This window comes from Astatotilapia calliptera, chromosome 2 (assembly GCF_964374335.1).
Source record: "Astatotilapia calliptera chromosome 2, fAstCal68.1, whole genome shotgun sequence".
NCBI lineage: Eukaryota > Metazoa > Chordata > Actinopteri > Cichliformes > Cichlidae > Astatotilapia > Astatotilapia calliptera.
The window spans coordinates 32002355-32026306 of record NC_137423.1 but is presented as its reverse complement, the minus strand read 5'-3'; the positions used below and the strand labels follow the sequence as shown (position 1 = coordinate 32026306).

Genomic DNA, 23952 nt, shown 5'->3' with positions numbered 1-23952 from the left:
CCTGCGATAGATTGGTGACCTATCCAAGGTGTACCCTGCTGCCAAAACAGAATAGAAGGGATGGATGGATGGATGGATGGATGGATGGATGGATGGATGGATGGATGGATGGATGGATGGATGGATGGATGGATGGATGGATGGATGGATGGATGGATGGATGGATGCAACAAATACAACTCTATGGTCAACCAGTATTTGATTTTGAAAACACTAGAAGACTAGAAACACTTGGTAGAAGACTAGTTCAGGTTGTTCTTTTTTTGCTTTGTCTTGTTTTTTCCCTGCTATTTTAAATAAAAACATCTGATTCTGAGTCACACGTATGCAGTGAGGCTGTTGTTTCAGTAGGATGCCATTGGTGTAGTCAGAGTAGTGTGTGTGTATGTGGGTGGGTGTATGTGTGTGTCTGTGGGTGGTTGGGGGAGGTTACAGTCTTTATATTGGACCCCTGTGAGTCTAAGCATGTTTTCTGGATGTGCCAGTTTACTCCCTGAAGTACTTTAATGGATTAATTGTTTTCCCTCTGTCCCCTTTAACATGGAGAGAGGTAATACCCTTTACTTGGCATGGGGCTCATCGCTTTTGCTTCATCAGTTATGATGCCCTGTTTGAACAGCGTGCTGTGGAGTCGTGTCTGTGCTTGATTTTTGGTAGCCACTTAAAAGACAGTAAAAAAAAAAAAACATCAATGGGTGAAACAAACCGTATCCATTCTGTTGCGCTTCCCTTCATTTTTTGGTTCATGTCCACATATGTCAATAAAGCAAAACTAAGCTTCCAAGACAGTTAAGTTTTTACTCTTGCTTCATGTAAAACAACAAAAAAGAAAGAGGTAAACCACACAATTCTGAGAAGTCATTACATGCTAACCCTGTTCAAGGATAACTAGCGTGCTATTACCAATACATGCCAACAGCCATATGTGACATGTGTTAGAATGTCTTATCACTTGATTTGACCTTGTCTCCTGGTCTTGCCTCCCTTCTGACTGGTGAAGTGGAAGGTGGCAGGTTCGGGTTCGCGGTGGACATATGTCTATGCATAAAGCAGTGCTTTGGAAAGCAGATTCAGCAAAACCACTGAGTTAAGTAACCAACCCAGATGTTAGATGATGATGCTGATGATGGGATGGGGCTTAGCAATGCATTATAGAGTCATGCATGCACATCATCATCATTCAACGCAGCAAACATTAATGTAGAGAGTAATGCACACATATGCTCAGTGTTTAAAAATAACTCTTTGCGTCTTTAACTTGTTTTTTAGTCTGGATTCTGGGTAGGAAATTCAAAGATTTATATAGCCTGTGAAAGATTCAGCAGCCAGTGTTATTCAGCAGGTGTATGGTGACTGCTAAACAAAAAACCGTCACCTAGTCCTGTACTGTGAGGTCTTAAGTAAAAAATTCCACATTATATCCAGATATGAAATTATCTAAACGTACTCTGGTTTGTTTATGTCAGACAATTTAAAATTATCCTATCAATTTTGATTGTTTTTTAATGTTAGAAAACTTTCCGAAAATGCCGAAAAGATTCCCTACTAGTCGTTTGAGGACGTAAACTCAGGTCTAAATTACCATCCTCCTCAAAAAAACCAAAAACCAAAATCGTTTTCAAGTCGGTACCCTTCATTAGATCATCTGTATAAACTGGAGGGGAAGAACAACTTTGCCCCAAACCTACCTCTGAAAAGCATTGCGATCCAAATATAAAATCCAAGCGAACACGGTTTCCAAAACTTGTGGCACCGCATGCTGGCACCGTCCAGTGAACTCCAGCGGTTGTGTCGGCTAGACGGGAACTCTGATCCGGCTCGGCGGTGGAATGAACATGCGGCTGGGGAAAACGAAGGGGACCGGGACGGCGTGAGAGATTTGCAAAAAGAAAAGAAAAAAAAGACTGACAGACAGGAGTGCGGAGTTCAGATTGGCACGTTCACGCTGCTTCAGTCTCCCTCACACGCACACGCACACAACGCTGCACAGTGCACCTCCTTCCCAGCCTGAGTGCGCATCACAGGTAACACAACAGGATACAGTAAAGTAATAGCCTCTGTCACGGGAGTATGAGCACAGATGAGGCTGATGAGATGCCTGTAACCCAGTAATTGTGTGCTAACCCTGAAAACTAGCTCACATTTGAATGTTAAATCCTACAACATGCTCACGAGACACTGACTAAAGATTACATTAGTGTCTACTTAAACTCAACTAGTCTAATCAAATAAAGGTGCGTGTGCGTGCCGCCCACTTATATTGCTCACATTCTGGGGGTGATAATGTTAGTGTTTGACCTCAGGCAATGATGTAACGAAACCCTGAATGTAAAGTCCCCTGAAGTGATGGAAACAGGACTGTGTGTATGCTCTCCCAGTCACGCCTGTATACACTGCAGTCTATTACAGTAAACAGTAGAATTAAACAGGGACTTTTTTTAGATGTTCATGGAAAAAAAATCTTATCTTTCTTGCACAGAGTAAGGTATGAAGATTGATTCCATTTGTGCACTGTTATATAAGTACAGATCTAAAAGTAAATAAGGAATATGTAACCCTAAGTAAAACTCCAAATGGCATAAGTGCTCTGACAGTGTAAATAAATGTATTCATTAGTGAACTTAGGATAAGGTTATCAGTTGGTAGCCGTATATCACTATTAAGTGTAATAAAAGTTGTATCAATACTCTTATCTACCTCAGATAAACAAGCTACTTAAGCCCAGGAGTAGTATTGTAGCCTGAAAGTAACATCCTGCAAGATTTAAACCAATCTGCTCAGTCCAATCAGTCAAATCATTACATGCTTGATTCTATGCATAGCCTTTTCTGAGCAACTCGTAAAATTGGTAGTTGCCCAGTGACTGACATATATCTTTTTTCTTTTGCTAAGTGCACATTTAAATCAAACACAAGGTCAAAGAGTAGCTATACAAATACCAGATAAATAAATTTGTCATTTGTCTGTTTTTTTTATCTCACTGTTTGACAGGAAAACTTACTCTGACCCAAGTAGCAGGTACAAATCACCAGTGCATACCCTCCATCTCCCACAGCTGTAGATCATCATTTATTGAAGTGCCACGCGTCGCACTGCAATTTCCCCCTTCCCAGCTTTACAAAGAGGTTCATCAACTGCATTTTTGTCATATTTGTCTCCTTTTTGTGCCAGACTGGCTTATAATCAAATGACCTATTTATTCCAGTCCATAAATAATTTCAGTCGGAAATAGAATCCAACAGGCAATGAGGGGGAACATTGCATATTTCTCCAAATGTTCTCGCCGCCTTTGCTCCCTGTCTCTTTCTCTCTTCTTCTTCTCTCAATGGAATAGGGGCGTATTATCTAAGAAGCAGCCCTGCGCCATTGGTATTAGTTATTTTTCCTACCCCACATGGAGCTCCATCTGAGGAGATTTATGCTGTTAGATCTGATTTGGTACAGCATCCCATATCTGTTCAATAGGTGGTCCCGAAAGCCACAGTGGGCTGTGTGAAACCTCTGATCCCAACTTCATCCTTTCAAATAATCTCACTGTAAAAGAAAAAAAAAACATCTAGGGAGTGAGAAGGAAGTAAAAGTAAACAAATCACACACAGTGACACACCATGTCACAAAGCTTGAATCATCTCAAACTGGTTTCTTGAACAAGAATGCGAGTTCACTGTAATCAAATGTCTTCCAAAATCACCAGATCTCAATCCAATAGAGCTCCTTTGTGATGTGGTGTAATTGGAGATTTGCATCATTGATGTGCAGCTGATAAATCTGCAGCAATTGTTCGAATTGCCATCAATTCAATATGGACCAAAATCTCTGAAGTATTTCCAGAAACGTGTACAACAAAGAATTTGGGCAGTTCTGAAGGTAAAAGGGGTCCAAAACATTACTAAGGTGCATCTGACAAAGTGTTCGTTGAGTGTAAACATTAAGTGCATCATTATGCATGCAGTACTGTCTCTGTGTGTGTTTGTGTTTATAAAGTGATTCTGTGGCTCTGTTGCACCAGGAGTATTTTTTTTTCACTTTATGTTTTTCTTTCCACTGTTTTGCCTCCTCCTACACTCTGTATAGCTGTTTGCCCCCACTTAACAATGCACAGTGCACATTACAACTGCACAAACACACAATTTAAAAAAACAAAAACAAAAAACATCTCTATGCTCAAAGTTCTTAAAATCAATCCTCCAGCAAACTGGCAGCTGATGATACTCTGGACTCTTTCACCCAAATACTACAGTCCTTTTTCAGACAGACCGTTCAGATTTTCCACCCTAACGACGTGTACAGATGTATTCCCAACACTGTTGTTTGGCAAACGTATGTAATATGAATGAACATGAAAGATGCCACTGTGCAATTCTTATTTAATTAATGTTTCACCTTTTTGAGTTGATTGTGAGCTTCAGTGCTGAGGTTTAAAATGTCTCCAGTCCAGGAAGTGAACAAGAGAAAATGATAACCACAGAAAGGAGTGTGAGGACTGCAGGGAGCTGTTAATTATCAATTTTTTTTTTATAAATGGAAACTGTTCTGTTTAATTACTTAATGTTATGACGTTACTGGTACTGCTTCCCTGTTTCGTCTTTGTCTTTTCTTCTCTTCAAATCCTTATGGTATTTTTCTACTACGTGAAACAAACTTAGCACACATCATTACTGACAATCACACATCGCAGTACAACTAAAAGCTGATAGTCAGAAAAAATAATCACAGATTTGTCACTATCTCGATATTCTCTCAATGATGAGAAAGTATGCATGAAATTTTCAGTATCGTAACATATTTTGTTCAACATCCATCTTGTCCTTTGCCCTGTTTCTAACTTAAATATTTGAAATATTCCCCATAGTCCCAGCAGGGCGCATATGTATGCATGTACATGATAGAATGAGGTCAGATGAGCTTTAGTTTGTATCTAAATCACTATGTGGGAGGTGTGCACGCATTCGTGAATCTGCATTGTGTCATTTATAATCTTTTCAGAAGTGTGTGCATATCTGAAATGTTTTCAACCCAAAAAATAAAATGCATCTTTTCTGCACTCCAATATGTGCTGGTTTGAGGTACGTGTGAATATCTAGCCCACATGATGAAGATCATCTTGGTCCGCTCAACACAGCTCGTCCTTTTTTGTCTCACTAGCTGCCAGCTTGCCATTTGTCTCTGTTAAAATGTTCAGGTGGTGACAGTTTATTATGGGATGCGACAGAAAGGTCAGACCTCTCATACACACTTAGTAGTTTACTGTAGAAAAAGGTCAGCAGTGTGTCAAGGGTAAAGGACAGACAGAGCGTGTCAGACGAACCCAAACAAAAAGAGCTAAAAGGTTTTGTGCGGTGTGTGGGGGCGAGTGAAAATGTTACACAGTTAAAGAAAAACAAATAAAAAATTATACAATTACGCTGAAAAATAATTGTATAATGTCACATGTGTATGAAACAATCATTAGAAAGTCTTAGGTTCATAAATAGTTAAAATTATTCTCAATAGTTTCTCTTTGGATAACCGTTACCCTCAGTTCAGCTTTTATATAGTTATTTTCATGTGGCTGCATCAGCGTTTGAGCGAGATCGTAGGCCTAAATATTACATCACACAAAGAAATTCACTGGCAGGCTCCTCCTCATACTTAAAAGGATGAGACCTAACGCAGCACCTCAACAAGTAAAAATGAAAATTAATCCTTCTGGGACCTGCTTTGATTTTTTTTTTTCCGGAAGTCTAAGCTGATTCAAAAGCAAGCTTTAAATTACCTTCCCTCAGAAAATGCTGCTTTATGTGTTAATATTTCCCTTTCATTAAATCCATCACGTAAGTTGGAGTTTTTGTTTATTAATTAATCTGCTTCATTTTGTCAGTTTCACTCCTGATTTTATGTTAATAGTTTAATGCATCAACATCTGGCCACATTTATGTTTGTTTTGTTTTATTCTTTAAGTGTGTTTTTTTTTTCACGGTGTATTTTCTCATACTTATTTTCTTAATATACCAACACAGATTACAAAAATTATTTTGGAAAAATGGCAGTTGTTTTGCCATTTGTGTCACACAAAGAGTGAACGCTCTAACCAAAAGTCAGTGTGGATAGGACTACACCTAGTGGTAGAAATGTAGACATACACACACAAGCTTTACTTCTACAAGACTATAAAAATAGGTCGTGCGTTCAATAATATATGGTTATTTATATAACATAAAACATAAGGAATTTGGTAATACCATTTGAAACAGAAAAAAATATCTATTGCAATATAATGCAATAAGAGTTCAAAGTAACATGAGTGGAGAATCTTTTGTGGAAAAAGTTGATGCAATAATACCTTTAAAGTTCAACATAACTTTTGTTTTTAAGGGTTTTAAAATGTAGCCAAAAAGCAAAGAATAGCTGTGTCTAGAAAAAAGCATTTGTAAGCATCTTTTCTTCGCTAATTGTAATTTATTTAAACCAAACACGTCTTACAGAATAAACGTTTTAGTGACTGTCATGGCCTAAAAATACAGCCGGTAACATCTCTATGCTGAATCTCACAGCCTGGCTGCTGTGGGGGAAGGCCTGCTGTTTGGTCTGCTGGCAACAGATAAATGTAAATGTTGACTCAGAGTGATGGCCTGCCCTGATGCTTGAGTTCTTTCATTCCCTTCTGGTTTCTGGTATTAAAGGGAAAAAAATCTATGAAGGAAAGTGTTGTTCACTTTTCATGATGGATTTTAAGCTGAATCCGAAACACTCACACATTCAGACGAATGACACCGCTGCAGGTAAATCTCCCTTTCTGTCTCGTTTTAATGAAACTTTACAGTATTCACACCTGACAGCTCAAGCAGTTAGATGTCTACACATTTCTCTCTTTCTTCTAAAACATTTTCTTTACTCATAATTTCACAGACATGAAGTTTGTGATCCTGTTAGCTGTTTTGAGTGGTAAGTTTTCTCCTCTGTTGTTACTGCAAGTATATGTGCTGGTGTTGTAGATTTAAAGTCATGAAACATAGTTTTGAAAATTATAGTTTTAAAATTTAAACATGCAGTGTTCTACTAGACCTACTTAACATCCAGGATTCGCTCATGACTTCTATTTATGTCAGTGTTGTTAGGAATTCTTATTTAATACATGCACCTACAAGTATTATAATATCCGTCAATGTTAATGTTTTTAGGGGGTTTTGCTGCCCCTTTCCTGAAGGAAGAGGAGGCAAAGGGATTTATCAGGCTGAAGAGACAGGCAGGATATTGGGATCCACACCACTCTCAGAACCAGTGGGGTTACACCGTTCAGGAGCAGGTAAATGTTAGTGAAATGTTCTAAGCATATAGAGTGAGTCACTTTAAGAATCGTTTCATGTAATTGTTTGTTCATTAGGCTAATGAGTACTGGACGGCCATTCGAACAGATGCGCAGTATTACATGGACATGAGCAACCTGATGTTTGACCGCTCTGTGGCCACGTGAGTGACGTAACTGTTTGTCGCTATTAAATTACATTTGAATGTTTCAGAGTCAGACTCTTCCAATTTTATCGAGTACATTACTTACGTAACTTTAAATCAAACACGTTTGCAAAAGAAACAACAATGGTTACTGTTTTAATGGTCAGCGTGCCCAAACCGAAGTAACTTCAATGAGCACTGTAACTTCCTTTTAATATAGTTATGATACTTTTGATCACACAAACTTAAAGCCAATATTCATTATATGTATTTTACTTTGCAGCGAAAACAACAGGATGTATATGGAGATGCTGCGCAATGCACGCGCCCACCTGGACAGCCTCACCGGTCGTAATGGGTAGTAAAGAAAAAAGAAGACTGGGGGCCCAAAATAAAAACAAATTAAATGGAAAACATTTCATAAAAAGTGATTTACATAAGCATATATACAAAATATTAGAAAGTATATAAAGACTTACTTGATATGGGATGTTTTTGAATATGTTCTCCATTCAGAGCCTGTCTGAACTGTAGATTTAGCGATCAAACGCACTATGACATGAACGCAACATTTGGACAGAAAGTCTTAGAATCTCATTAATTGGTCAGCTTTTTTACTCAAGTTAAGCCTCTCATTGGTTACGAAGCGTGACCATTATTTCCTATATCAGCATGGCGGAAAATGTTGTTTTTAGCAATTGTGTCAAATTTATTGGATTATTGTAGAAAAATGATGCAAGCATTTCATACAATAAAATCAAATTAAATTGAACTGAACATTTTGCTTCTTTAGTCTTTTGGGATTGTCTATTAATGGAAATAAAATGATTTTATGCCATTAATTAAAACGTATTCAACAGTATTCGAAGAATCAAACGAAATGAGATTCACCACCAGGTGGTGCTGCAAGATGCAGATTTTACTTCACAGATTTCAGCCAAAGCTAAAATGATCCTGTTTGGGGGGGATAAGTCATACCATTTGTGACACTGCAGTGACTTAAATTTTGCACACAACATGATGAGCAAATACTTTTTTTGCTGAATTGTAAGCGAGTCTAAAAACAGCATTATCTTAAACAGGCTTGTGTATTTAAACCAGCTTTATTGGTTTGATTAGGTACATCGAAACAATAAAAACAACAAACTTATGGGTTGTTTTCATTAATCCAGTACACTTTGTTACTTTAAATGTATTCTTTGTCTGCTGTGAGAAAAATTTATCTGATGAGGACGACACAAGTGACAAATCAGTAAATGCTACTGAAACAGAGCAGCACAATTTTTAAGCTTCGGTGTGGTGATACTCAACATACAGCCTGAGGGCCAAATCAGGGCTATCATTAAGTTAATGTTAGCAATAAGTCAGTTATTGCTAACATTAACTTTTACTGTTTATTACTTTTATTTCAGGTTTATTCATGCCTTGTCACATGCAAAAAAAACACAGGGAAGAGTAAGTTAAGTATCTTTCCTTTAATACTTTATTTCCCCTAATGTGTGACATCAAAAGTCAAACGTTTTGCGAGGTGGTGGGATCTCTGTTTAAGGTAGTTTAAAGGTTTCTGCAGAAATGATTTTTCTTACAGTTTACTACAAAAAAAGTAGCCTACTGTTAAATAATAGCTTTGACAACGCCCTCATGGGTGTTTATTTAATTAAAATTCCCAGAGTAGAAATTTGTTTTGAATTTGAAAAAAAAGTATGTCAAGAAAAAAATATCAAATTAAATATGATGTTGGTTAAAAACATAAAAAATAAGGCAATTATGGGGTTTTACCTTAATCTTGTATATTGATAGCTAAATACCATTTGGTGTAGAGTTTATGAAGCATTTCTTTGTTGTTGTTTTTTATTTTGGCAATTTGCGAACTGAAACTCAACACAGGTGAGACTACTGGTTACTCAGGTTGTCATATATATCTTAAAGCAGAATAAAATGCCAATATAATCAGATGAAACGTTATGATATTGACAAAACAGACAGAGTGACCTGATGACTTATTCGCATGTATATTTTACACAGTGGTTTAACAGAAAGAGTCAGATAGTCAACAAAATCCTGTAAAAGGTGCCTGCAGTGGGCTCTTCTTGCTCAGTGGTACCATGTTTAAAAAATGTTTTCTTTGAAGGCAGATGATCAGTTGCCTCGTCAGTGTAACGGCTCTGAAGCTTGTTCCTCACTTGGAATTGGAGGGGGGATTTTCATGAACATATGCAGAGCTGGAGTGAAGATAAGGATGGTGCCTAATACTGAGACAGTGAGGAAAGCCCAAAGGAAGATTCTGTCTAACACCTGGGCCACAAACTTCCAGTCTTGTACCACCTGTGAAAAGGTAAAAATAAGACATGGGATTACAGAAAGAGTATGCGCAATATAAACATCAAGTTCTTAATCTGTCAAAAGAATTTAATGTTTATTGATAAATACTTTACACACCTCACGGATGAAGTGTTCTTTACGGATATGTCTGCTGATGTAGCGCACCGAATAGATGGCTTTCTCCAACATAGCACCCCAGGCTTCTTCGTCCTTCCCATCAGAAGTAGTCGGTCCGAGCGAACCACTGTTTGTCTTCTGGCCTCTCCGACCTCCAGAGCGAGACTTCAGCTCAGGGCTTTCGGGAGCCAGCTCTGGGTAGTGGTAGCGGTCAGTGTGCCCTCGCATGCACAGCAATCTGGGCAGTTTTTGAAGAAAGAGGTTTCGAACCCATGGTGACATTGGGTGGTAAGTGGCTGAGGAGCGGTGGTGGACATTGATGACAAAGACAGTGACGATGATGGAGAGGGTGACAAAAATCATGATGAAGAGGAGGTACTCTCCGATCAGGGGTATGACCTTGGAGGAGGAGGGAATAATCTCTTCAATGACCAGCAGGAACACAGTAAGTGACACTAGGACGGAGGTAGAGAGTGAAAGCTTCTCTCCTTCATCTGAGGGGAGGTAAAAGACCAGGACGGTCAGAAATGACAAACCCAAACAAGGGATGATTAGGAACAGCGTGTAGAACAAAGGCAGCCTCTTCAGGATGAAGGAGTATGTGATGAAGGGGTAGGATAACAAGCCATCTTTTCTGTTTCCTTTGGCACCAGTAGCGCTGAGTATCTCCCACTCCCCGTTATCAAAGAAGTCTTTCCGATCAACCTGGTTGTCCATGAGAACCAAGTCCACCATGCTGCCATCATAGGTCCACGACCCAAACTTCATGGAACAGTTCTGGCGATCAAAAGGGAAAAAAGTGACATCCATGGTGCAGGCAGATTTGTAACTGGCAGGTGGTGTCCAGGTGATGGCCCCGTTGTACTTCACAATAGCTTTGGTCATCAGGGAACCCTCAAACCGCCCATCAGCACTGAAGAAATATGAAACACAAGTCAATTCTCATCTTAAGTCCATTTACATGAAACTGTTAAATTAATACTACTATATGCAATCGTCCATCTCTTTGATAATGAATTGTTTTTATGCACCTGTTGTAGTTCAACTGATAATCACATGAAAAATGAAAATTTATGGACTCTTTGAGAGCATTATGAAATGTGTCCACATCGCTCCCTGCTACTTGACCAATGGCAACTAAGACAGGCTCAAACCTAATAAGTGGTCAAGTAAATGTATGGCTGATTGGGTGACCGTGGCTCAGGGGGTTGGGAAGCGTATCTGTAACCGGAAGGTCGCCGGTTCGATCCCTGGGCTCTCTGTCCTGGTCGTTGTGTCCTTGGGCAAGACACTTTACCCTACTTGCCTACTGGTGCTGGCCAGAGGGGCCGATGGCACGAAATGGCAGCCTCGCTTCTGTCAGTCTGCCCCAGGGCAGCTGTGGCTACAACCGTAGCTTGCCTCCACCAGTGTATGAATGCGAGAGTGAATGAATAGTGGCATTGTAAAGCGCTTTGGGTGCCTTGAAAAGCGCTATATAAATCCAATCCATTAATGTACAAGGAACAGAGTGGCCTTTCTGAGCACAGCTCAGTGTTACTGATTTTTTTAGATGAGGTGTAAGATTAAATATTTATAATATTTATATTACAACATGCTGGTTACACTCAAAGAAAGCTTTTTTTAAAGCAATTAAGATAGATAGCATCACGTTGTGTTAGTGTTTTTCATGCAGACAGACTCATGTTTCACATGACGTAATCATCAGTCACTGGATTGCTGAAATTTCAGAGCGGCCTTACTTCTCATACAGGACGATGTCTGGGAGCCAGATATTTTCTGAAGGAACTCTGATGGAGGTGATTCCTCCGTATTTATCTGGATTCCATCGCAGCTTGTAATCAATCCATTCCTGGTCAAGGGAAAATGCAGGAAGCCACATCAGCAGACTTATAAACAACACTCAATAATACTGTGATTTGCTTGTATTTGTTGTATACCCTCTATAACAGACTCCTTTATGAATTCTGTCACCCATCATCAGTTATACAAATAACAACTAAATATTACATTTAAACCAACTGCTCACACATACAGCTTATTTAAGCAAATCAAGGGTCTATAAATTAGTTTTAAAATACATTACATTCAAAAAGTCAGTCTCATTTTACCTGCAAACCATGTGTTATTTGTTAATGCATCATGAAAAATAAACTGATTAACATTTATGAGAAAATGTTTATAAATGGTCTCTTGGATGATTCTGTACAATCTTTCATGCTCCTGCCCAACAACATTGTGTTCATTTTGTCTTACCTGCCACAGCCAAACATTAGTTGTCATTAGCTGATTTTTCTCATCCTAAAAGACAAAAACATAAAAAATAGAAAAAATATTATTATTTAAAATTGGGAAAATATGTTATGTAAAAATACTTTCCAAAAACGTAAGAAGAAATCATTTTTGCAACCCATTGTTTTATTATTTGGTGGATTTGCACATTAAAATGCAACTATGAAAATGAAATATATTTGCTTGTTTGGCTGGTTTTGGTTGGGTTGTTCAGTTCTGTGCAAAAGACTCAAGACACCCCTGATGTCTTTGCATGTTTTCAGGGAAAATGGGAAATAGGTGCAGCGATTGCATACATAGAAATAAAATAAGACAAAAACAGAGTTTGTAGAATTCCTAAAAACTTGAAAGTCAACATTTGGCATGGACACTTTTATTCTTCAGCTGTGTTAGCTGCAAGCTCATTTTCATTGTCATTCAGTATTCTTCAGGAGCAGTTCTCCAGGCTTCTTGAAGGATGTACAAAGCTCTTCTTTGGATACTGGCTGCCCTTTGTTGTGCCCTCTGTCTACATGACCCCACACTGCTTCAGTAATGTTGAGGTTTGAGCTATGGGGAGGAAAGTCCATGACTGATGGTGTTCCACTGTGTGTTTTTCTATCCAAGTATGCTTTTCCTGCAGTGGCAATGTGCTTGAGATCATTGTCATATTAAAAGATGAAGGCACTGCCAATCAGAAGCTTCCCAATTGTTAGTGGATCAAAGTCTGATGATACTTTTCTGGGTTCATATTTCCATCCATTTTGACAAAGATTCCAAAACCACAGACTGAAGTTCAGCCTTAAATACTGACAGAGCCTCCACTGTGTTCTACAGATGGCTGTAAAACATGGCACTCATTGTTATACCCCTCTCCTGACTTCCTCTGTACATACTGACAAAAATGTCAGCCAGAAATTTCAGATTTGGATTCATCACTCCATGAAACCTATCGCCACAGATTTTGAGTCAAATTCTCATGTCATTGGCATACCTCAGCCTTATCCGTCTCATGTCATGATTCTATTAGTCCAAAAACACTATTTTATGCCAATAAACTTTGATATCTTTGGCATTTTTTAAAAGATTTAACTAAAGAAATAAAAAACTTGCTTTTGTAACAGAGTTCTAGTAACAAAGTACCTAAAGATACACTTTAAAATTGGTTCTTCGCTAAGGCACCTGTTCAGTATAGACTCAACACTGATTCACGCTTAAATGATTCATAAACAAAGTTTACAAAGAAATCCAAGATCACTTATTTCATTCAAATATTTTATTGTCTGCTACTGTTTTAGTGAATATAAAACCCCCAGCTCAGGTGAACCAAATCATCTTTTCGTTTTCCACTGTATCTGACAGAATCTGATTTATCTGCCACTTTCTTAGTAAACACAAAGAAAACATAGTACCAAAAGTGGGTGCAGGAAGCTGTGCTGATAACAAAAACAAGTTCAACAACCTTAGCAGACGTGAGCGAGACATATTCAAAGATGTTCAGCATATCCAGCGCAGGCCTCAGCTGTCAGACTCAGTTGAATGTTTTGGTGATCACATAGACCAGAGGTGAACCATAATCTAATACAGAGCTGAGCAGCAGCCTAGAGAGAGTCAGGGGACATACACAGCATAGGCAGGCTGCTGTTTTTATGTTTAGCTCCATCGCCCTTTCTCTTTCCCAGAATCCAACAGATCAACCTAAACCTTTCCTATTTGCCACAAACAGCTTTATGTAATTCATTTCTGGCTGTGTTTGTTGGAAGGAAGAGAAGAAAAGTTAAATATGGACTGGCTGAGATGAATATTTCAAGCCAAGAAGCATGGTTCCTCCATTAGCGTGCTCAGTTTTCTCCTCCGGAGCAACTAAACCATCTCAACCTATTGCAACCAGCCTCTGAAATATTAAACAAACACTCCAAAGAGAGACAGTGTAGTCACAAGTATGAAGAGATAGCTTGAGCTCTATTTCAGCACCACACATAGTGGGACTGATGAAACCAGAACAACCTCTTTATATTTCTTTTATATGTGTTACACGTGTTTTATCTAACTCAGTGTCTTGATACTTTTTCAATAATTGCATTTTCAAAGCAAGTTCATGCTTGCATTTAGTGTTTGCTGTTAAAGGGCAAGGCTTGCAATATTCTTTACTTTGGATGTTGCCAACAAATCTCACAGGAAGACCGAAAGACTAAAAGTTGTGTAAAATTCAAACTTAGTTTCATTCAAACTAAGGAAGCCACTTTTAACAGGAGTTGCAAACTGATGTCAGTCTGTTTGTACGTGTGTGTGTGTGTCGTCTCACCACATCGACCAGCTGAGAGATCTTGAGTCCAAAGCGTACTTTAATAGTGTCATTGGCACGCTGGATTGGCCTAACCCAGCGCTGATAGCCTTGGAAAAGGTTCTTCAATAAAGCATCCTCCATCTCCGCCAAGGACACAAACTCATTTGGAGCTGGAACAAGAAGAGGGAAGATGGATCAACAATAATAACTCCTACTGCCGCTGCTTTTCACCATCACCAGCCTGATTTTAAGTGGCAGGGATAGAAAGTAGAGCATTTACTCTTCCTCTAAAAAACACACACTGCATAACAAGATAACAAGATAGGATAAATGGTTAATATGGCTGTGCACAGAAGCTGGGCAGTCAGCCCATCAGTCAGTCTGCAGTGAAATAAAGCCACCAGAGAAACAGAAACTGTAATGTCGATGGAGAGAGACATCTAAAATATCCGACACAAGGGACATCATGTGCAAGGACTAATGTGTGTGAGCTGAGGGACCGGGAGGAAGAGTGTCCACCTTTGACCTGCAGCGTTTTTGCTTTGTTTTTTTTTCCCACTCTGGCTTCACATCTGTCTGACATCATCTGACAGGGTAAATGCATATAAAGGATCCACCAAGCAAACATAAAAGCCACATTACAGATGATTGAATCCCACAAGCTCTGGCTGTACTTTCAAGGACAGGTGCAGAGATGCTGATATATGACACCTGTGTTCTTGTTTGCCTGATGACCAGTCAGCTCCAAGAGAAGCAGAACTAGGGCCATCGCATTACTGCGTTACACTGCTAAAAGGACTATCTTGTTGCACTAAAAAAAAGCTTAATTCATCCCACAAAAATGGCAGCTTTTGCTGTTTTGTTGTTGTCAACACAATTAGAAGTCTGCATGCCTTCTCCAAGTTACTGAATCTTTTAAAAAAAGAAACGTAGGAATGTAAACATAATCCTTTGCTTTATAAGACCAGTGGTGAGTAGTTGGTAGTAGTTTGTGCTTACCCGTTTGACAAGGTCATCGGAGTTTATGCAGAGTTTAATCAAAGCTATTAGCGGATGTTGCACAACACTGAACAAATCGGTGGAGGCATTACTGAGCATAGAGTATGTCTTCTAAAGAAATATTATATTTATATATACATATATCAAGAGTTTTCTCACCGGCAATCTTCGCGGGGGACAGCTTGCAAAAACCCAAGAGGAGGAGAAGAAGGACTTCTAACTTCATGGTATTGTCAGCTGGAGAAGAAGGCTATGCACACCGATATGTCTTAGACCCCGAGGTTCCCATCAGTGCTGGAACTAGACGGTATACGGAAAGTAACCCCGTTACTGCTGCCGTGTATCAGGGGGCAGGGACCTGATGTGAGAGCGCATGTGTCCGAATCTGATTCCGTTCGAGGCGTCACGGGAAGCGCCGCTGTCGGTGGACGGGGTGGCTTGCAGGAGGAGGGAGGGAGGGAGCGGGGAGGATGAAGGAGGTGGTGGAGGGATTCCCGGATCGGACAAATAAGTGAAGTTTTAAAGATGCTCTAAATCATTGTGTTTAGCTCACTGCTGCTACTGACCTCCTCAGGATGGACTAGGTTATTACTAGCCGATGTTTAAAAGTCCTGCTCGGAATGTAAGTCTTGAGCTTTCACTATAAATTGTGTGTAGAGTTTGCATTTTTTACAAAAGACTTGGGACAAACAAATACCCGCCTCTAATGACTTTAGCTTTTGTTGCATTTTGTTTTATTTTCTATAGTTTTCTTTTTAGAAATAAAATAATGATGAATATAATGCAGTGAGAATGGTTGCCCCTCCTTCAGCGTCACCTTTTAGTCCATAGCACAAAGCAATTAAGCCCGTCCTTTAATGCAGAAAGCCCCTGTATGTGCGCATGAAAACATCACATGAATGATGCGTCTTGATGAACTTCCTTTGAAAATGCAATCACTTTGTACCTAAGCAGGAGACTAGCCTACCTTCATCAATAACATCTGTTTTACCTGTTGTTATGTTTTGGAAAAGCTTTATTACACTTTATTGCACCATTATCCCCAGGATCAAGAATCTGAGTTACAAACACTGTTATATTTAACTTTAAATTACTGAATCAAGTTGTTAAAAAGTGCTTCCGTTGGTGTATGTGAAGGACACGCTTGTTTGAATTTTTTTGAAGTTTTATTTTGCACAAATAAACTCAAACATACATAGATCAAATTAAAGTAAGGCAAAAAATAGTTTTATTGACATAAACAGGAAGCAGAAAGATTCAAATCAGATTTTGAGACATTTATAGGTAAACCTGCAATGCAACTGGAACATTTCTGTCTCAGAGCACCAGGTTATCATTACATTATCACTGTGCAATCAGTCAAAGCTTACTGAGTATGTCCCAATGTGATTAGTTTGGCTAGTTTCAAGCTTGCTGAGACTCACCCTGGCATGAGTTTGTCTGTTAGTTTCCTCTACCTGATACCAACTATACACGGTCATAAATAGTATAGTGAAAGTTTATTGTGTTGTGTATTTTTTAGAGGTCAAGTGTGTTTGCAAACATCAGTGTGAATATTTCATCAAGATAAAGTCATCGGCTGCTCAAGTGCCAAAGACAGAATATTTGGGGGTCACAACTACATAATTCAAACACATGATTGCACACATGTAAGACACAGAAACAGAAACAATATTTCCACGTTATGAGGCATGCCCTTGCATGCAACTGAACAAAAAGACTGAGGGTTGTCATGAAAAGGAAAGGAAAGGAAACCCAAACTCATGGCATACAGGACAAAAACAGCTGAACATAAGGCCTAACTCGCACACAAAGAAAGACACTTAGAAGAAGCAAAAACAATAGAATAGGAGTGAGAAAAGGAGAGCCAAGAGCAACATAAACTTATTATTATCCCGCAGTCAAAGACAGGCTGGTGGTGAGACGGCAGACATGCTTTACAACTCATAGCTGAGAACAACAACACTTTAGATGAAAAGAAATGTGTGATGTGAAATCAGTACTGCCCTATACCAGCTGACATCTGGGAACTTGTAGAAATGCTTAGCTGAGGTGTGAAATCAGCATCTTTGATACAAACACATTAGTATTGCTTAGTTATGTACAAACACACTTTAAAGTTTAAAGTTCCCTGTTAACACAGGTTGAAACCAGGCAACAATCATCTTAAAATATCAGCATGTATAAAGCTATTATTTGTATGTTAAAGTTCAGGGATTTGGATACCTGCTTTGAATGTTGTTGGGCCATTGAAAGGGTGTTATCAATGGTACAAGCTCCATAGATATAAAAAAGTCTCCATAACTCATCCAGGTATATTCTAAGCAGACAGGAACTCTCAGTATTTTTATTTTCTCCTCCTTTTCACCTCCCTCCTCTCTTTCTAGTATACATATGCAGTACACACACACACAAACACACACATACTTATATATATATATATATATATGTTTATCTCACACTCCCCCTCCCTTGTGTTTCCTTTCCTTCTTCTCCTGGGTTGAAGTAGCAGGGATAACGGGAGGCTGATTATCACAATGAAATTATCCTGATTTTCTGCTCCACTTGGAGCGGTGGGGCGGGCAGCTGCTGCCTCCGAGATCGACCCATCCGCCTCGCCTCCAATCATTCAGAAACATAAATTCTCATGGGCTTGAAACCTGCTGGTCTCTTCCCAGATGACTGTGGGCAGCTGTGCAACGTGCTTGCATATGTATGTGTTAGTTGATGTGTGTGAGAGTGAGAAAGTGAGATAGTGAAAATGCAAAGTGAGGAGAGAGCACATTGTCAGCATCTGTGCGTTTACAAAAATGTTGGCGCTTGCTTGTCTCGGCTCATGTGTGTGTGTGTTCTCTTCTTGACTGTGTTGGTGTTGTTTTTGTTTTCTCAGCCGTTGTTGAGCCCATAATTAGAGTCTGCATAATTTCACTGGGTGCAGAAATATTGAATTAATAAGAGGAAAAAGCCTCGACTACCAAGGCCTGGGGGTTTAATCTTAGTGTGTTTGTTGTTTTAAGGGTTTTAAAAAATGGTCATAAAGGAAGGAGGGGGATACAGCAAAGGAAATCCAATCTCACACAGACTTCAAAGGGAAACACAAAGAGTAGTCTAATAGCATCACCCCACCCCATATGCTATCACCAGCACTTCAAATGAAAAATCAGATAACCTGATGGCCTCATAGCAGCTTTGAGATGATACAAACTTTTTTCCAAGTCACTCCAACTTTAAAATGGTCTGATGAAAAAAAATCCAAAACCCATCAATAATATAGCGGTTCAGTCATTTGATATTTTAATCTTCCGAAGCACAAAAGAACTGCAGGGGAAACTAGCTGCAAAGATTCTGGCCAGATCTGAGGAGCAAAAATCTTTCAAATTTATCTCAAACTTACAACAGAGGAATAAAAAGGGAAAGGGGAGCATGTGAGAGAGGGAGGGAGTGAGAGATTAAAACAAATTGGCCATAATACCCTTTGGGGCTCAAATATCAGTTCAAGAGCCAATGCTGGAGTGGAAAAAGTTAGCAGCAGAGTGAGCTTTCTCACTCCACTGACACACAGTCACAACATGACTATTGACCTTGAACATGATACTTCAGTCTAAGAGGCTCACACTGATTTTCCTTTTGTTTTCGTCTGACTGACGTGAGAAAAAGAAAAGACGGAGCAGCGTTTGAAACTCTAGCCGCTCAGACAGGGTTACAATTCTGTCTCCTTCTGATAATGTGTAAAGACGGAGGAGCAAAGATCAAGTGCGGCAGAAATGTTCACAGCATTATAGAAATAAACATCTGTGTATGCCTGCCTCACTTTGTTGGAACATAAAAGCAAGTTCCTACAAATAACTCATTCATCTATATGTGACTACCACAGTAAGTGCAGTGCTCAGTTTGTGGTCATATTTTTGGGGTCTTCTTCTCATATTTATTCAGTAGATGGAGCCACTCACCTTTGTTGCTAAATATCTTCATTATAGGAAAATTATGACAATGCCACAGTTCAGATATTATTAATCACTGTTATTAGTATCATCTGTGACCGCATAATGATCTTGTAACATTGTACGTAAATAAACCAACACTGACTGTTACAGAACTCACCCAAGCAGCTTCAAGCTCAGCACTACATTTACTGGGCTGCAGATACAGCAAGTTTAAAAATGATCTGATTAAGGGTTGTTGGGGAAAGCGAACAGACTGACAGACACAGATTAAGCACAATATTCCGATTTTCAAATGCTATACAGATGTTTGGAGCTGGGACACGTTTAATCTGAAAATCTTCAGATTAAAAAATAGCCTTTTTTGACCTCAACACCTCTAATTTAATTGTGCCCTCTGACAAGTATATAAGCTTCACAGTTTGTTTGCATCAGCACTGTGTCAATTAGATGTCCCCACTAAGATATGAAAAAAACGACTGTGTGTGTGTGTGTTCCTGTCTAGCTATCTTTGTGAGGACCGAAATCTGCATTCTACTATACTTTTGAGAACCAACAGTCCCTTGTGAGGACACACACACCGGTCCTCACAAGTTTGAAGGCCTTTTTGAGGCTCAAAATGTAGTTTTAGTGTCAGGGTTACAATTAGGTTATGGTTAGGTATAAGAGAAAGTTTGATTTAGTTGACTTTCATTAAAGTTTTTATTGCATGGTCCTAGGGGCTGCTGGATCATCCAGATTTCTCCCTTGAGACTCCTGTTCAACTTCTCTGCTCCTCTTCTCCTTTTCCTCGATGGTCCTCTTCGCATATACCGTATTCGATCCCTTGTGACTGGGTTAGGGTTAGGCATTCATTTTTAATGGTTTAGGATTAGGGTAAGGGATTAGGGAAACCATTATGTCAATGAAGGTCCTCACTAAGACAGCTGAACGGGCTTGTGTGTGTGTGTGTGTGTGTGTGTGTGTGTGTGTGTGTGTGTGTGTGTGTGTGTGTGTGTGTGTGTGTGTGTGTAGGAGCATCTCCTCCCAGAGTTAGTAGGCAAAGAGTTAATGGCTATGTCTGTAGTCATAAGTTGTGAGTCAGTTGTGCTTTGCATATTTGCACGTGTCTATAATCTGAATTTTTGCAGATATGGTTGTCTATCTTTATGTGTTTGTGCAAGTTTGTGTGCTTGTATGTACTTAATGTGGGTATGAAACTGCTGTGCTGCTCCATGTGCCAATATGTATGTATGTAAATCTGTATTTCCCTTTTTCTGTCTGTGTTAGCCTAATCTGTCTTCACATGCTGCTGTATTTATGTAGTTATGTTCATAATCACTGAGACAAAAACACTCTCTGTTCATCTGGATTCTGTGTGCCACCGCAGTGGATCTGAAATCAAACAGTCAAAACGTGACTGAGGGCAGACTTTCAGCTTTAATTAAATGGGTTTCACAAAAATATTGTATTAACTATTTAAGAATTTCAGGGCATCAAAATTAACTGAACAAACTGATATAATTTAAATATAAGAAGAGTTGGTGGGGTTTTTTTTTTTGTTTTGGGGGGTTTTCTTCAGAGCAGGTGGTTCAGTTCTGTGTTGCTTCACCAGAAGAAGGTCCTGGGTTTGAATCTACCATCGTTCCATGTGGTGTGAGTCTCTTCTGGTGTGTAACTGGTGATTCTAAATTGCCTGTAAGTATGAATGTCTGTCTGTGTTAGCCCTGTGACAGTCTGGTAACCTGTCCAAGGTGTACCCTGCACATTGGTAAACATGGCCGTGTCATATACATTTTCTCAGTTCAAACATTTGACATGTTTTCTTTATTCTGTTGAAACTAAAATGTAGCTTTATTAGATTTACAAATGCTTGGAACGTTTTTAAAAATTTACATTTAAATCCCTCAGCACTTAGTGGTGAAGGATTCCGATAGTTTCTTGATTTATCAAAGTATTGTATGCATTTCTCTGTGATGTTTGCTCACAAGCCAAAAACAACCTTGAAGCATTTTTTGCTGTCACTGTTCCACCAAAATGTTCTTTCTTTATTCCAAGACAATGTTTCTTCATCCATCTGCAAATATTCATCAAAGAGTAAAATTAGGAGCCTGTGTTTGGTGTAAGGGCGTTGCAGCATTCTACTTCAAGAAGCAGCCATTTGTGTGTGCGAGAGAACCCTGCATGCATGTGTGCGTCTGTGCGTGGGTTCAGAAGGCTCCCATTGGAATGAATTATTTAGCGGAGAGTCTCCTTTACTTATCCATGGTTGACTGGCCACAGGCATGTACCGTTCTGCTCCCAACTACACAAGAGACTACCCTAATTCACCATCCAGCCTTCTGCAGTATGCCCCTGTCTCACCCTACAACCCCGCCCCAGTTCTCCCAAGCATGCTGAAGTGGTCCTCTGCAGATGTCCCTTTTTCGCTCCCTGCAACTCAGTGGGCAGAATCCCTGTAACTAGTGGACAAGGCAAGCATGGAAAGCTAAAGAAAGAGACAGAAGATGAGAAAAGATGAAGAGAAACTCACCTGGGGAAAAAATGTCAAGATCCTTTTTTTATGGAAACAAATGTGAGCTAAAACTATGATTTTATTTTTATTTTTTTATTACGTTAGTCCTTAAACCTCAAACCTGAAACAAAAAACCCCAAAAGCATTTCATCATCCTGGACTCTTCATATCCAAGAGCTGGATGCTAACAGTCGCGTCAACAGTGAAGAATCATGTAAAATATTCATCCATGTAGCTGGCTTAATAATGTATTATCCCTGAATTTACCACCCAGGGCTTTGCTGCACTCTGCTTTAGTCTCTGACTGCCACCAAGTCCCTTCTTGAAGTCCAATCATTCAAGAAAGATCCACAGTGCAGCTGCAAAACATCAAACTCACACCATTACAAATTCAGCTTTGAGTGGCTGCAGCTTTAAGAAGCAGCCAATTTGTGAGTCTTTCTCGACATATTCCATAAGTGGCATCCAAATACATCAAAGGGAAACATCTTCGTCTAGTGGATAAAATTATAGATGAAGGTGTTGTGAGGGCTCTTTATTTGTTCCCTATTAAATGCTGCAATAAGTTGGGGGAGAGGCTGTTAGGTAAATTGGATGCATACTGTCCAAATATAGCTAGAGTATTTGGTAGTTCTCAGAATGAACTCTTCATTCTGTGGCAACCAGGCACTAAAATGACCTTGTCTGGATGCAGACTGAGACTGATGGGATAGTATGTGTGTCCGCGATACGGTTGCTGCTCATCTTCATATTTATAGCCGGACTCCATGCACGCCATAATCCGTATGTAGGGAGACGCTTGCTACTGAGTGCTCATATGGACTTGCAATAACACTCACTCTGTCACTATCTCCACCCTCTCTGTCTCAGTGTGTGTTTCTCGTTCTCACTTCCTCAGGTGACATGTGTAATCTTCCCCGTCTCCTCTTGACACACACTCTTACCCAAACACAAATGTGTACAGGCTCAGCGTGTAGACACAAGTAGGGATTAAGTGTGAGCAGTAGATCGTTGAGAGCTGCAGTGTGGGCCAATTCAAAGCCATAATCACAAATGTGACTTGAGGGGAAAGGGCTGGATGGCGTGAACCTTTGCTGTGTTTGTGTGTGTGTGTGTGTGTGTGTGTGTGTGTGTAGGCTTGTGAGAGCTGACAGGGACATTCAGACTCACTAGTGACCTTTGAAAGAGGAAAGAAAAGAGCAGGGAAGTAAGAAAAGGCAAGTTTGTTACTTTTGCTTTAGCGATGCAGCCTTTTTCCCGTCTTCTGCCTATGTGCATCACCGTGTTAGATAACTCAAGACCAGCTGATAACACATTGATTGAACTTCAGGACCTTCCAGTCCTAATTTTGGCTTGAAATTGGTGGCACAATCAGAAAAGGTTAATTTTCTCAATTATTATCTCCACCTGCCGAGGTGGTTATATTTTTGGTAGTGTTTGCGTGCATGTTGTTCAGTCTGATAAAATGACACCTCAAAAAGTTTTGTGTTGTAGAGTGGTTTGTTAACAATCCATTGTCTTCAAAGTCAACTTAATGATGTATTGTCTTGCAAGTGTGGTGTGTATAGTCAGGCTGAAGAAGTCACTTGGATCAGCTTTCTGAGATTTCCTTACCTGGATGATTGAGCATGCATCAAGACATTTTTTGACTTGGTATTTATTTCTAAACATGTAAAAGATTTTGACTAAATGAATGAAATGAATGTTGCACATGTACTATTGCCTTTTAAACAAATAATAATGAATATAATTATGCTAGAAAATTTATAGAGCTGGTCATGTTTTTGTATAACTTAAATTAAGGTTCCAAGTCTTCAGACTTCACTGTAATCTGATATTGCTGAATCTTATTATTGTCTTTTGTGTGACACTTGTATCTATTTATATTTATATTACTATTTATTAGTGGCAAGTTCATTTTTAGGATTCACACACAGACACACAAGTCCTATAACACACAAAAAGGCATTAACTTCTCAAGTAGGGTTTCAGCCTCTGGGATCTGTATTTCATTTTGACTGAATGACTCAGCTTACAGATCAAGGACTGAAAGTACAAACTCGGTAAATTTGTATTTATTTGTTAGAAAA

At 39.3% G+C, this 23952-nt stretch overlaps 3 protein-coding genes across 3 annotated transcripts in view; 1 reads left to right on the top strand and 2 right to left on the bottom strand.

Annotated features, from left to right (window-relative positions):
• The window catches only part of LOC113006654 (neuronal acetylcholine receptor subunit alpha-7-like), a 38389-nt gene extending 36237 nt beyond the window's left edge, over nt 1–2152 (bottom strand). Inside the window, exon 1 of the mRNA XM_026142740.2 lies at nt 1689–2152. Within this exon, the coding sequence (XP_025998525.1) occupies nt 1689–1758 (70 nt within the window). The 5' untranslated portion in view covers nt 1759–2152. The remainder of the gene's footprint in view (nt 1–1688) is intronic.
• A 4393-nt stretch (nt 2153–6545) lies between these two features.
• Nucleotides 6546–8203, top strand: LOC113006668 (uncharacterized protein C3orf85). Its single transcript, XM_026142767.2, has 5 exons — nt 6546–6761; nt 6889–6924; nt 7161–7285; nt 7364–7449; nt 7715–8203. Exons 1-5 carry the CDS (start codon nt 6620–6622, stop codon nt 7791–7793), a joined length of 468 nt encoding a protein of 155 aa, XP_025998552.2. The 5' UTR covers nt 6546–6619; the 3' UTR covers nt 7794–8203.
• Nucleotides 8204–8518: 315 nt separating this feature from the next.
• On the bottom strand, nt 8519–15930 carry LOC113006662 (neuronal acetylcholine receptor subunit non-alpha-2-like). The gene is made up of 6 exons (XM_026142754.2): nt 15587–15930; nt 14447–14598; nt 12127–12171; nt 11613–11722; nt 9871–10783; nt 8519–9756 (listed from the first exon to the last, which is right to left on the bottom strand). The coding sequence occupies exons 1-6, from the start codon at nt 15651–15653 to the stop codon at nt 9583–9585; spliced, it is 1461 nt and encodes a 486-aa protein (XP_025998539.1). The 5' UTR covers nt 15654–15930; the 3' UTR covers nt 8519–9582.
• Between the last annotated feature and the right edge of the window lie 8022 nt (nt 15931–23952).

Excerpts from the sequence above, each read along its gene's own strand:
- LOC113006668 (XM_026142767.2), top strand. The coding sequence starts at position 6,620 with ATGCTTGAGTTCTTTCATTCCCTTCTGGTTTCTGGTATTAAAGGGAAA. Across the intron at positions 6,925-7,160 it reads CCTGTTAGCTGTTTTGAGTG|GGGGTTTTGCTGCCCCTTTC; the intron begins GTAAGTTTTCTC and ends TAATGTTTTTAG. Across the intron at positions 7,286-7,363 it reads GTTACACCGTTCAGGAGCAG|GCTAATGAGTACTGGACGGC; the intron begins GTAAATGTTAGT and ends TTTGTTCATTAG.
- LOC113006662 (XM_026142754.2), bottom strand. The coding sequence starts at position 15,653 with ATGAAGTTAGAAGTCCTTCTTCTCCTCCTCTTGGGTTTTTGCAAGCTG. Across the intron at positions 12,172-14,446 it reads TCTCTCAGCTGGTCGATGTG|GATGAGAAAAATCAGCTAAT; the intron begins GTGAGACGACAC and ends TTTGTCTTTTAG. Across the intron at positions 9,757-9,870 it reads AAGAACACTTCATCCGTGAG|GTGGTACAAGACTGGAAGTT; the intron begins GTGTGTAAAGTA and ends ACCTTTTCACAG.